The sequence below is a fragment of the Somniosus microcephalus genome, chromosome 7 (assembly GCF_052327205.1).
Source record: "Somniosus microcephalus isolate GS21.2 chromosome 7, FLI_Smic_1.0, whole genome shotgun sequence".
NCBI classification, from domain to species: domain Eukaryota; kingdom Metazoa; phylum Chordata; class Chondrichthyes; order Squaliformes; family Somniosidae; genus Somniosus; species Somniosus microcephalus.
In genome coordinates, this window is record NC_140993.1 from 202498467 (window position 1) to 202512755 (window position 14289).

A 14289-nucleotide genomic window follows, 5' to 3' on the forward strand; every position below is an offset into this window, starting at 1 on the left:
GGAAAGGGAGGTGGGGTGGCTTTGTTGGTAAAGTATGGGATCAGTGCAGTGGTGAGAAGTGATACTGGCTCAGAAGATCAAGATGTAGAATCGGTTTGGGTGGAGATAGAAAATAATATGGGGAAAAAGTCTCTGGTGGGCGTAGTCTACAGGCCCCCGAACGGTAACAATACTGTTGGACAGAGTATAAATCAACAAATAATGGAGGCCTGTAAAAAAGGTATGGTAATAATCATGGGTGATTTTAATCTCCATATTGATTGGACAAATCAAATTGGCCATGGTAGCCTTGGGGAGGAGTTCATAGAGTGTATACGGGATGGTTTCCTAGAACAGTATGTAATGGAACCAACCAGGGAGCAGGCTATCTTGGATCTGGTACTGTGTAATGAGACAGAATTAATAAATGATCTCTTAGTAAAGGATCCTCTAAGAGTGATCATAACATGGTTGAATTTCAAATTCAGTTGGAGGGTGAGAAAGTTGTATCTCAAACCAGTGTCCTGATCTTAAACAAAGGCAATTACAATGGCATGAGGGCAGAACTGGCTAAAGTGGACTGGAAAAATAAATTAAAGGGTAAGACAGTTGAAATGCAGTGGCAGACATTTAAGGAGATATTTTATAACTCAACAAAAATATATTCCAGTGAGAAAGAAAGATTTTGAGAGAAGGGAGCACCATCCGTGGCTAACTAAGGAAGTAAAGGATGGTATCAAATTAAAAACGAAGGCATACAATGTTGCCAAGATTGGTGGGAGACCAGAGGATTGGGAAAAATTTTTAAACCAGCAAAGGATGACTAAAAAAATAATAGAGAGACGATGAATTATGAGAATAAGCTGGCAAGAAACATTAAAACAGATAGTAAGAGCTTCTACAAGTATATAAAAAGGAAGAGAGTAGCTAAAGTAAACATTGGTCCCTTAGAGGAGAGAATGGGGAATTAATAATGGGGAAATGTCAGAGACTCTGAACAAATATTTTGTATCTGTCTTCACGGTAGAAGACATTAACAGCATCCCAATAATGAACAATCAAGGGGCCACAGGGAGGGGGAACTAAAGACTATCACTAAGGAAATAGAACTTGGTAAAATAATGGGACTAAAAGGTGACAAATCCCCTGGACCAGATGGCCTGCATCCCAGGGTCTTAAAAGAAGTGACTGCAGAGATAGTGGAGGCATTGGTTGCAATATAACAAAATTCCCTGGGCTCTGGAGAGGTCCCAGCGGATTGGAAAACCGCAGATGTAACACCCCTATTTCAGAAAGGAGGGAGACAGAAAGCAGGAAACTATAGACCAGTTAGCCTAACATCTGTCGTTGGGAAAATTCTGGAGTCCTTCATTAAGGAAGCAGTAGTAGGGCATTTGGAAAATCTTAATGCAGTCAAGCAGAGTCGGCATGGTTTTATGAAAGGGAAATCATGGTTAACAAATTTGCTGGAGTTCTTTGAGGAGGTAACGAGCAGGGTGCACAAAGGTGAACCAGTGGATGTGGTGTATTTGGATTTCCAGAAGGCATTCGATAAGGTTCCACATAAAAGGTTACTGCATAAGATAAGAGCTCATGGAGTTGGGGGTAATATTAGCATGGATAGAGAATTGGCTAACAAAGTCGAGTTGGGATAAATGGGTCATTTTCCAGTTGGCAAACGGTAACTAGTGAGGTGCCACAGGGATCGGTACTGGGGCCTCAGCTATTTACAATCTACATTAATGACCTTGGATGAAGGGACCGAGTGTAAAGTAGCCAAGTTTGCGGATGATACAAAGATGAGTGGGAAAGCAAGTTGTGCAGAGGACTCAAAGAACCTGCAAAGGGATATAGACAAGCTAAGTGAGTGGGCAAACATTTGGCAGATGGAGTATAATCTGGGAAAGTGTGAGGTTATCCACTTTGGTAGGAAAAATATAAAAGCAAATTATTATTTAAATGGAGAGAGATTACAAAAGGCTACAGTTCAGAGGGACCTGGAGGTCCTTGAGCATGAAACACAAAAGATTGGCATGCAGGTGCAGCAAGTAATCAAAAAGGCAAATGGAATGTTAGCCTTTATTGCAAGGGGGTTGGAGTATAAAAGCAGGGCAGTCCTGCTGCAACTGTACAGGGTATTGGTGAGACCACACCTTGAGTACTGCGTTCAATTTTGGTCTCCTTATTTAAGGAAGGATATACTTGCATTGGAGACAGCTCCGAGACGATTCACAGGGTTGTTTCCTGAGATGAGGGGGTTGACTCATGAAGAAAGGTTGAGCAGGTTGGGCTTTAGAAGAATGAGATGATCTTATTGAAACATATAAGATACTGAGGGGACTTGACAAGGTAGAAGCAGAGAGGATGTTTCCCCTCGTGGGGAAATCTAAAACTCGGGGCATAGTTTCAGAATAAAGCGTCTCCCTGTTAGAACTGAGATGAGGAATTTCTTCTCTCAGAGGGTCGTAGAGCTGTGGAGGCTGGGTCATTAAATATATTTAAGGTGGAGATAGACAGATTTTTACAAGATAAGGGAGTGAAGGGTTATGGGGAGCGGGCAGGGAAGTGGCTTTGAGCCCAAGATCAGCCATGATCTTATTGAATGGCGGAGCAGGCTTGAGGGGCCAAGTGGCCTATTCCTGCTCCTATTTCTTATGTCCAGAACTGCCCCTCTCTTGTTGGGCTTGCTGTATACTGGCTAAAAAAGTTGTTCTGAATGCATTTCAAGAATTCTGTGCCCTCTATACCTTTTACACTGATTCTATCCCAGTTAATATTTGGGCAGCTGAAATTTCCTATTGATTTTGCACTTCTCAGAAATTTGCCTACATATTTGCTCTTCTATCTCCCTCTGACTATTTGGGGTCTATAATGCTCTCCCAGCAGTGTGATTGCCCCTTTTTTTTTCTTCGCTTCAACCTATGTGGACTCATTTGATTATCCTTCTAGCATATCATCCCTCCTGACAGCTGTAATAGTTTGTTTAAGCAATATTGCATCCCCCCTCTCTTTATCCCCCTTTCTATCTTGTCTGAAAACCCTGTAATCAGGAATGTTGAGCTGCCATTCCTGCCCTTTCAGTAATAGCTATGATATCATACTTCCTCACGTCAATCTGTGCCCTCAGCTGCCTTATTCACTAGACCTTGCATTGAAGTATATATCATTGAGCGTTGCCAAGCCCCCTCGCCTGTTTTCTCGCCTTTGTTTCTTCTGCCTCCCAAACACACTAATTTTCTTTCTTACATTTCCAGCTTTGCTTCTCTCCCTTCTAAATCTACTTTCAGGTTCCCATTCCCCCTACCAAGTTAGTTTAAACCCACCCTAACAGCACTAGCCCCCGGCGAGGATATTGGTCCCAGTCCTGTTGAGGTGCAACCCGTCTGGCTTGTACAGGTCTCACCTTCCCCAGAATAGGGGACTGTCTGTGTGGAGTTTGCACATTCTCCCCGTGTTTGCGTGGGTTTTCTCCGGGTGCTCCGGTTTCCTCCCACAGTCCAAAGATGTGCGGGTTAGGTTGATTGGCTTTGATAAATTGACCCTTAGTGTTAGGGGGATTAAATACGTGGGGTTACGGGGATAGGGTGGGATATGTGTTGGTGTAGGGGTTACAGGGATCAGGTGGGATATGTGTCGGTGCAGGCTCGATGGGCTGAAATGGCCTCTATCTGCACTGTGGGGTTTCTGTGATTTCTGTGATTCTGTGAATAGGTCCCAATGCCTCAGGAATCTAAATCCCTCTCTCCTGCACCATCTCTCCAGCCACGCATTCATTTGCTCTATCCTCTATTTCTGTACTCGCCTAGCGTGTGGCACTGGGAGTAATCTGGAGATTACTACCTTTTTGAGATCCTGCTTATTAATCTCTTTCCTAGCTCCCTTAAGTCTACCTGCAGGACCTCATCCCTCTTTCTACCTGTCATTGGTACCGATATGGACCACTAGCTGTTCACCCTCCTCCCTCAATGTCCTGCGGCCGCTCAGTGACCTCCTTGACCCTGGCACCAGGGAGGCAATGTACCATCCTAGAGTCACGTCTGTGGCTGCAGAAACGCCTGTCTGATCCCCTATCACTATTGCTTTCCTGACTTTCCTTCTTCCTCCCCCACCCCCATACAGCTGAGCCACCCATGGTGCCTTGGCTTTGGCTGTACTCCCAAGAGGAACCATCGCCCGCACCAGTATTCAGAACTGAGAGTGAGATGCACTCGGGGACTCCTGCACTACCTGCCTGGTCTTCCTTATCTGTCTGGCGGTCACCTATTCCCTCTCTGCCTGCAAACTCTTAAGCTGCAGCATGACCACCTCCTGAAACATGCTATCCATGTAGCTCTCAGCCTTGCAGATCCACTGAAGTGACGCGAGCCACTGCTCAAGCTCTGAAACCCGGAGCTTGAGCTCCTCCAGCTGACGACACTTCCTGCACATGTGGTTGTCCAGGACATGAGAAACATCCTAGACTTCCCACATGGCACAGGATGTGCGTTCAGTGGGACTGAGGTGCCCTGCCATGCCTCTATTTATTAGACTTTGAACTAAACTTCGTTTAACCCACTGCCCTAACTTAGAGAGGAAAATAAGATAAAACTATTTACTCAAGTTTAACAAGACCACTGGGGTACTAAACACAGAACCTGAATGTTAGATAACCCAAGGACTCCAAGTTAAGTATCGAGATATGTGGCTCCACTCCTCCTTTTTGAGTTGGACTGCCTTCCTCCTCCTCCATCGCATTCCTACTATTACCAATTCCTACTATCACCAAATTCTTCCACTCTGCTTGCGATCCACTCCGATTGCGATTCACCCAGCTCTATCTTCATGCTCTGTGCTCAAGCTCTAATGATCTACCATTTTAGATGTGCTATGGTCACTCGGGTCAGTATGTCTTTTTTATTAATGTGTTCTGTTAAGCATGCTTGTCAAAGCAATACAATGACTTTGCCATTTTTGTGCTCATAACTAACCTTTTTAAATTAATTACCTGTTGCCACTTCTGTTATACTATTTTGCTATAATTCATTTATTATATTGAGGGTGAAAAAATGTTAGATTATCTTCCTTTAGATGTAGAATTTAATTGCAGTTTGTCCTACATGTACAAAACAACCTCTCTCCTAACCCTCTTAATGGTGTATGCAGCTTCATCACTGTGGAAATTGTCTTTGATTTCTTTCTTCGATTCCATCAAAGAACTGAGGAATCCAGAATCGGGGAAGATCATGTGACTGCCAAGGCTGTAGTAAGAATAAGTTTTATAGGGATTGTGTCCTGAGATTGCTTCATTTGAATGACTGTCTGCTCATTGTTTATGGAAGGATAAACAACATTCAAAGAATGAGAACGGTTATAACTAATGTTACCAGTTTTACAACAACCCACTCTATTAAATTATTGGGGAGCATGAAAAAGAAACCTGAATGGAGTGAAAATGGGAACAATTTTGAACTTTTGTAAATGTTGACTTAAAATGTTATGGTGCATTCTAAGATTTGAACAGTAGGAACTTTCAGACTTGCATAAGTAGGTTTCAAGTTTATATTGATGTGCATAACTTTGTTTTCTGATCACAATTTGCTTAACTTGGTTATCGCCATGAAATTAGAACTATACAGTTTGTAAATCTCCGATTATATGAGCTGGCAGGTTGATGGCAATATTTTAGTTGCGACTTCTTGTAGATTTTGCTATTAAATGCAGTCTGCAGTAGGTAACTGTAAAGTGCAAATATATGTTCTAATCTTTCAATCTCTTTGGTTTAGGCTCTACGTGTAATGGCCAAAATCATGCATGAATGTTGGTACGCCAATGGAGCAGCCAGATTAACCGCCCTGCGGATCAAGAAAACGTTGTCTCAGCTCAGCCAACAGGAAGGCATAAAAATGTAGAGCCAGGTGCAGTCCGGAGAACGAGTTGATGGGATGATAACTGCACTTGGATTGCAGTTTTATTGGAAGGGATTCTTGTTCTACCTCATCGAGGGAGCAGAAGATGGATCACTCTGCCTGTACCACCATAGAAACTGCACCACATTTTATATACTACATAGGAAATTTCCACCGTGCCTAGCTCTCTAATGGACATGCTGAGCGCAGGCCATGAGGTCCACTCTGTGCACTGAACACCACCTTCCCAGGACATTGACATGATATTATGTAGCTTAGTTTTTTTTAATTAACATTTAACTTGATAAACAAAGTTTTATTATTGGTCTTAACAGTAGAAAAGCTGGAACACTTAAACCTTTACCAACACTGCCCCAGTATATTGGAGTACTGGCAATGGGGCTGGTCCCACAAATGAAAATTTCAGTGCAAGATACAGTATTACACACAATTAAAGGATACTCTTCATCCAACAGTTGGGTACCAGTTTTACTGCTACAACTATCAGATTATAATTTTGATGCCTTGCAATCTGTTTTCACCTTGTGTGCTAAAGTCCTAGCTTTGAGTTAGGAGTACTTCAATTCACATTTGGTTTGAAGAATTGGTCATTCCACAGTGTATGAGATGGCTACAAAAATAACTCGGGAACAAAATGGAGGCACAATTGTATTACTGTTACTTTCTGTTTTTGTTTGGGGTGGGGGAGGGGGGTGCTGAGGAGAGGAATAATTGTGTGACCATTTCCAAAGGCAGTACACACAACTGGCCCATAAGTGCCAGAGCTTTTATAAAACCATAACCTGCATCATGGACGGTTTCCATCTCGGATAATTAGGTGAGGGCCATAAATTTGTGCTTTCAGTTAATAGGTACAACTTCAGGTCTCAGTATTAACTGGATAATGTTTGCACTCAGCTTCTTTCCAGTTGTCTTTTTATATGTATAAATGCTGATTTTCCGAGTGCATGCTCCAAGTAAGGCGCCCTCTCCTTCAGGAGTGCGTTGCAGCGAATTGTGGGGCGTGTGGTTGTAATATGCGCTTCCACTGGCTAGTTTTGCGGCAGGATCAGGCATTCGGCAAACTTAAAGTAGCGGGGAGCTTGCTTGCGATTCCGTAACATTGGCTCCTGGCGGCTGAGGCTCTGCACGGGGGACGTTTATTCGTAAAATTGCCCCCATATATAATCTCAATTTGATTTGTGCTAAGGAATGCAAAATTGTTTTTGGATTACTAGCTTCAAAACCACTGCAAATATTTTGCCTATTAATATGTAATGTAGCAAATGCCTCTTGACAAAATCCAAATTGAGATGCATTTTCAAAACTAACACTAAACTAACAGTGGCCAGAAAGGTGATCTTTATTGTATGTAGCATACAGGAGCAATCTTGACGAGCATTTGCCCATTTGTCTCCTTAATCTATTTATAGTGAACATTAATGACCCTTATGACACTTATCCAGTGCGTTAAATTTTTGATGTATTTTATAACATCATCTTTAAGGTGAAATTTTTTTACATTGTTTTCAGTTTATAGGCATGATTAAAATCTGAATTGTTTTTATGGAGTTAGAATTGAAACAATAGTTACTAAAATGATCTTTGTTTTAGGTGTGGACTGGATCTTTATTTGGCTTTCGAAAATACAATGAGTTTTGCAGGACAACAGTACCAGTAAGCAAAAAGTTGCTTTGGTGCAAAATTGTAATTGAACGGGATCAAAATTTATCCATGCAAATTAGTGTTTTTTTCCTAGACCATTTTTATTTCTTGTGACCATTTACATGCTCAATTTTTTTTTTGTCCTGCAAAAGTTTCCATGCATTTTTTTCAAAATGACTGAGATTTTGCTAGTTGCGGGGGGCGGGTGGGGATGGGAATCTTCAAGTAAAATTTGTGCATGTTTTTGTAGTGGCTATGTTAGATGAATTTCTCTCTCCGGCAGTTCTATTTATTTTAAATTGTGAATTTCTAAAGCTTTGTATCTGTGGCATCATTATGAAAGCCCAATGGCTTTTGCTACTGTGCAATATAGATTGGCACTCTGTTACCATTCACAAAATCCACAGCTTTTGCCTCTCTTTATTTGCACAAAAAAATGCCATAACAAGCCTTATGATCCTGCACTGTTAATCTGTGTGCTACTCGTGAGTTCTGTGAAGCACGTGTGTAAATCGAAGGCAAACTGGCTGTCTGCTGCCTGGTTCTCCTGGAGTACTAAATTTGCTAACTCAATTTGTTCCTTATCTTTTAAGTGATTGGTAAAGGAGAATTTGCTTTAGTCCCAAGTGAAAAGGCCCTTAAATAGCAATTCACAGCTTTCTGATGCACTTCATAGAAAACACTGCAGATGTTGAGACCAACAGGTCGTCTTTGTCAAATGTTTGAAGTCAAATATAAAGATTCAGCATCCCAGTTTAAAATAAACTACGGCAGTATGTTGGTGATGAAGGAGCTCTAGCAAAACTCGACGTTTATTGCAATTCAGCTGTGCAGTGACATTATTCCTTGAATTTGGCAAAGATTCAGTAATGTAAAGCATTTTACATTGCTGCATTACAAATTTGATCGCTGTATAATTCACCAGAGGATAGTCTAGCTTTAGTTTTAACTTAGTTTATATATAATTATATATTTAAAAATAAAGCATAGAACCCAATGTAGGAAAGTTTTTTTCCATTTTTTAAAAATATCACAAGATCTGTAGTGTGAAGTTTGTTAGCACAATTACAAACCTGGTAGTGTGTGTGGACAAATTACCATACAGAAAATGTTGGATTTAGCTTCTAACCTGAATAAATCCAGGTTCTTTCACATGTACTTAATCTGAAAGTGTGTAGTTTCCTGGCTGAAAAACAGTATTATAAATGCAAGTGGTGAAGGCACTTGAATGAAGCGGCAAAGCTGCTGCTAAACCCTTAGGCAAAATGTGTAGTTTTGTTTTTAAGAATTCTCATCAGTCATTCCTGTTGTAAGTAATCACTGAGCATATTGTCATAGGTCTAGTGTATAGTACAGAAAAACATCTTTAATATATTACGAGTTTTGTGTGGTAGGCTTATGAACACAGTCAAAAAGAGCACCTGCCTGTAAAACCATAGTAATTACTCTGATCTGTAGCATGCTAAATGTGCATATTGGAAGTGCTAGCTTATTACTATGCTGAATTTGCCCATGACGACTCTTGGAATATGCAAGTGATACTGCTGCATACGTTACGTTAAGTTAATGTTAAATTTTGAAATGCTGTTGGATGAGTTTTTTTTGTGTTGAGTACCATGACCTGCCCCTTTTCAGGATTGTCCCATTTATATTATGTTTTGCCATGCAGGCCTTCTGTAAATCTGGGATTACATTTATTCTACAATCAAAGCATACAGTTGAACTTTTTATGTAATTTTGTTTTAAATTAAAGATACCTCCGGAATGACCAAGTTATATTTACCTCACACTGTGTGTGTGTGTGTGTGTGTGTGTGTGTGTGTGTGTGTGTGTGTGTGTGTGTGTGTGTGTGTGTGTATACGTACTGATGGTTTCAATAACTCAGCAGGTTTGCAAATTCATGTTGATTTATATAAAATATGGATGCTGTATTAATTTAAACACAAAAATCCTGTATCTGTCCATGGTACTGAAGTGTATTGTGTATGTATTGCGCCCAGCTTATTGTATACTAGATATATTCCTTTTTACTGTTTGTATAAAATTGCTGATCCAAGAAGTATCTATGCTGCTCTTGCAATGTTTTCCCTCCAGGAGTGCAGCTTTGCAGTTAGTGTGTATGGGAAAAGGGGAGATACTGCAGTGAGTAAATAGATTTGCTGCATTCAACAAATTTTCCTCCTTTTTTCCTAAAGTACTATTATCATAAATTCTGTAATACCCCTCCTTCTGAAGATCATGTATAGTCTTTTGTACAATACGCACAACGAAGATGGGTGATGCTAGATACTGAACTAAATGGCTTACTGAAAGTATTGGCATTGTACAATGCATCTGACAAAATCAGAGGAAAATAAAGTGTTCATTTCATCTAGATGAGTGGATAGTGAATGTGTTTTCTCCTTTTCCTTCCAAAAAAGAAGCGTTAAGTTCATAACTTGGCACTTTCAGTCTATTTTGATTGGCATACTGTGCATTAGGTAGCCTATCCAAATGGGAAAAAATTTATAGGCTCTTATTCAAAAACATGCAGTATAAAATGTTCTGATAACATTTTTTTCTCCATACAGCAACTTAAATTTATATAGAACCTTTAACCTAAGTAACTTCCCATGGTGCTTGACAAATGGGTGCTTTTGAGGGAGGTTTTTGTCCTCGAGTACAGCTGTGTATGTTTGAGGGAAGAGGTACTAGAACAAGTAAATGTAGATATTCTATGCCCCCAAACTACTCTTCATTCTCTGAACCCAAGTCTATCAATGTCTTGACTACCACTCGATCCCTTTCTCCCATTTTTTGGGGTTTCTTCTTCCTAAACTCCAAATACACCCTCTTCCAGGCTAATTTCTTCCTGCATTCCCACTGTGTTGAAGTTGCAGTCTTCTACACTAACTTGTCAGGCCTGAAATTGCGATCGGAGGCTTCCTGCGGGCGGATACCTCCAACCTGTTTTTTTTAATTTTTTTTTTTTAATTTTTTTAAATCTACGAATGTACCTGGTGGCCCTGGAGGTACAGAGATTTGCGATCATGGGCCTCTCCAGGTCCAATAAGTATGAATGGGGATCACATAAAAAATACACTAACACATTGAAAAAAAAATTTATATTACATTTTTAAAATTAATTAAAATGCCATTGAATTAAATATTTTAAACGAATGTAATTTTTCAAAGTTTTAACGGGGCTAAAAATAAACTTGGACAGGGTTTTTAATGTATAAATGAGTGATAAAATTTTATTTTTCTATTTTTTGAAACTCATGCTGGTAAAAGCAGGCCTTATGCCTGCTTTTACCAGACATAAGAATTTCACTGGCATTCAGCAGGTGAAAGTTGGGCAAATAGTGCAACTCTACACCTGCAGAGGCCCATTTCCCGGGGATGCGGAGGATCAGTCAAGTGGAATCGCATGCCTAAACCCGGAACTTGCGCGGCCCCTACGGGCACGTGCGAACCCCATACGCACCCATAGGGGTCGCAAAATACGGCCCCTTATTTTCTATGACTTCACAACTGTGAAACTTAATATCTCGCTGTTTTCCCTTTCTATAATTTATAGGATTTTAAATCCCAAGAATTTTTTTTACTGTTTGAACCTCAGTGTCTTACATTGTTGCTTTTGTCTTTCAACTTGGTTCCTATTTCTTAATATTGTTACAAGTGAGCTTATGTTAATCTTGATTTTTTGTGCTGTCATATCTCAGAATTGCAATTTCCCCAATGTGCCCCATGGGTTAAATTATGGGGTCCGGTTGTATAAACTTGGTTTGTGCTCCTTGAGTTTAGAAGATTGAAAAGTGATCTAATTGAAGTGTCTGTTGGAGTCACCTACGTGTTACTCCATCTCGTCTAGCTTCTAATCTCTTTTACTTCTTCTGTTTTATTCTTTTGTCCGATCGCAGCCCTGCCTCCGATCTAGTTTCTTTTCTTTCCAGTTTTGAAGAAGGGTCCAACCCGAAACGTCAACTCAAATTTCTCTCCACGGATGTTGCCTGACCACCTGAGTTTTTCCAGCATTTTCTGTTGTTATTTCGGATTTCCAACATCTGCAGTATTTTGCTATCGTACGTGTTACTCCTGTTGTGGGTTACTCCTGTTGTGGGTTCCTCAATAATATTCCAAGTCGAGATATATAAAAGATTCTTGCGAAAATGGTAAATTCCAGGACACTTAAAAGAAAGGATAGCTACATTATTAAATATTTCCATTGGTAAGTGCTGGTTTACAGGGAAAAGTTGAGAAAATATGGTCCAACACCAGTATTCATAAGTGTACCTTGTTATTGACAGTCTGGGAGCTGTACCTGTTCTGTACTCACCAAGGTATGTATCTTTGGCATCATCAGTTATCCCACTTGCAATAATCTGTATTGAATTTAACCCTTTCACACAATACCATCAAGATTGCTTTGAACTAGCAGATTTTGCCACACACCAAAAGGTTAAAGCTGGTTTATAATGTAATGGTAATTAGAAAAATCTGAAATGTAATTCATATAAATGGGTTTTAGTGAGTTAGAAGAGAAAGCTCTTTACCAGATGTGGAAGGTTGAAGAAGGGCTGCTCACTGATGGAACAAAACTGTAGGAATTCCCTAGTCCCTGTTAAATCATAGTGCCAGCAATGAGCACAAATGGGTGCACCAGTCATTTGCCACCTTGCAGACCACACTGCAAATTACGTTTGCAATAGTTGTGGATTCTACTAACCAGTCGGGTGAGGTCATGCAAACCACACCTGCTTAAAAAGTCACATATATAAGGTATTAAAATAATTAATTCTACATTAAAAATGATATTGAATAGAAATTTACATCACAGCAGACCTACATGTGTCTGCCTAAGAACTCTGGAATCTGGCAGTATGTGTCAAAACTATACCCACCTTTCTGAGGGCCTCCCAGAAAGGTTTTATATCAGGATACAGCTCTGTAGCAAGCCACCATGTGAGAACCAGACAGTGAACATTGGTTGCTGTTACCATAATCTCTTCACTGTCCAGATCTTTTTCCTCTTCATTTGGCCTTGCATTATACCTGCTACCCCTCCCATGTCAGGCAGTGCAAGTTGTAACCTGACACCAGTTAGAGGTGATTAAGTATACAAGGAAATTGCACCATAACAAGGTAAACACCTATTTGTCTGAAATTCAGAAAGTGGTTAGCACGATTTAAGCAGCAATGTTGTAATTGACTATAATGGAAATGGAAAACCGTTGGCGCTTTTTGGCCGATTTAAACATGGACTGTTTAAGTAATGGGAACTGTACCAACAAGCAGCATCAGTATACAAGGAAATTGCACATAACATGGCGGAGCGGGGGAGTAGAGCTAGCTGAAGTGCTCTTGCAGAGAGAGAGCCTGCACGGGCCGAATGTGCTGTAACCATTCAATTCAATTCATTCAGTAGTACTTGCAAGTGTGAGCACATTTGGAGCATCTCCTCCATGGCTCCATTGAATGTGTTGAGGCATTTAGAGGCTACAGTTTAAGATCAGGGCTGGGAACTGAATATTCCAGGGTATTTGACAATTTGGAAGGATAGACAAAGGAAAGGGAGGTGGGGTGGCTTTGTTGGTAAAGGATGGGATCAATGCAGTGCTGAGAAGTGATATTGGCTCAGAAGATCAATATGTAGAATCGGTTTGGATGGAGATAATAAAAAAAATAAAGGGGAAAAAGTCTCTGGTGGGGGTAGTCTACAGGCCCCCCAAACAGTAACAATAACAACAAATAATGGAGGCCTGTAAAAAAAGGTACAATAATAATCATGGGTGATTTTAATCTCCATATTGATTGGACGAATCAAATTGGCCATGGTAGCCTTGAGGAGTTCATAGAGTGCATCTGGGATGGTTTTCTAGAACAGTATGTAATGGAACCAACCAGGGAGCAGGCTATCTTGGATCTGGTACTGTGTAATGAGACAGAATTAATAAATGATCTCTTAGTAAAGGATCCTCTAAGAGTGATCATAACATGGTTGAATTTCAAATTCAGTTGGAGGGTGAGAAAGTTGTATCTCAAACCAGTGTCCTGATCTTAAACAAAGGCAATTATAATGGCATGGGGGTAGAACTGGCTAAAGTGGACTGGAAAAATAAATTAAAGGGTAAGACAGTTGAAATGCAGTGGCGGACATTTAGGGAGATATTTTATAACTCAACAAAAATATATTCCAGTGAGAATGAAAGATTTTAAGAGAAGGGAGCACTATCCGTGGCTAACTAAGGAAGTAAAGGATGGTATCAAATTGAAAACTAAAGCATACAATGTTGCCAAGATTGGTGGGAGACCAGAGGATTGGGAGATTTTTTTAATCCAGCAAAGGATGACAAAAAAAATAAAGATGAATTATGAGAGTAAATTGGCAAGAAACATTAAAACAGATAGTAAGAGCTTCTACAAGTATATAAAAAGGAAGAGAGTAGCTAAAGTAAACGTTGGACCCTTAGAGGATGAGACTGGGGAATTAATAATGGGGAATGGGGAAATGGCAGAGACCCTGAACAAATATTTTGTATCTAGCTTCATGGTAGAAGACACCAACAACATCCCAATAATGGATAATCAAGGGGCCACAGGGAGGGGGAACTAAAGACTATCACTAAGGAAATAGAATTTGGTAAAATAATGGGACTAAAAGGTGACAAATCCCCTGGACCAGATGGCCTGCATCCCAGGGTCTTAAAAGAAGTGACTGCAGAGATGGTGGAGGCATTGGTTGCAATATAACAAAATTCCCTGGACTCTGGAGAGGTCC

At 40.3% G+C, this 14289-nt stretch overlaps 1 protein-coding gene across 1 annotated transcript in view; it reads left to right on the forward strand.

The window, feature by feature from the left end:
• The window catches only part of tgfbr1b (transforming growth factor, beta receptor 1 b), a 112144-nt gene extending 102241 nt beyond the window's left edge, over positions 1-9903 (forward strand). Inside the window, exon 9 of the mRNA XM_085993349.1 lies at positions 5742-9903. Coding sequence (XP_085849475.1) covers positions 5742-5867 — 126 coding nt within the window. The 3' untranslated portion in view covers positions 5868-9903. The remainder of the gene's footprint in view (positions 1-5741) is intronic.
• Positions 9904-14289: the final 4386 nt, after the last annotated feature.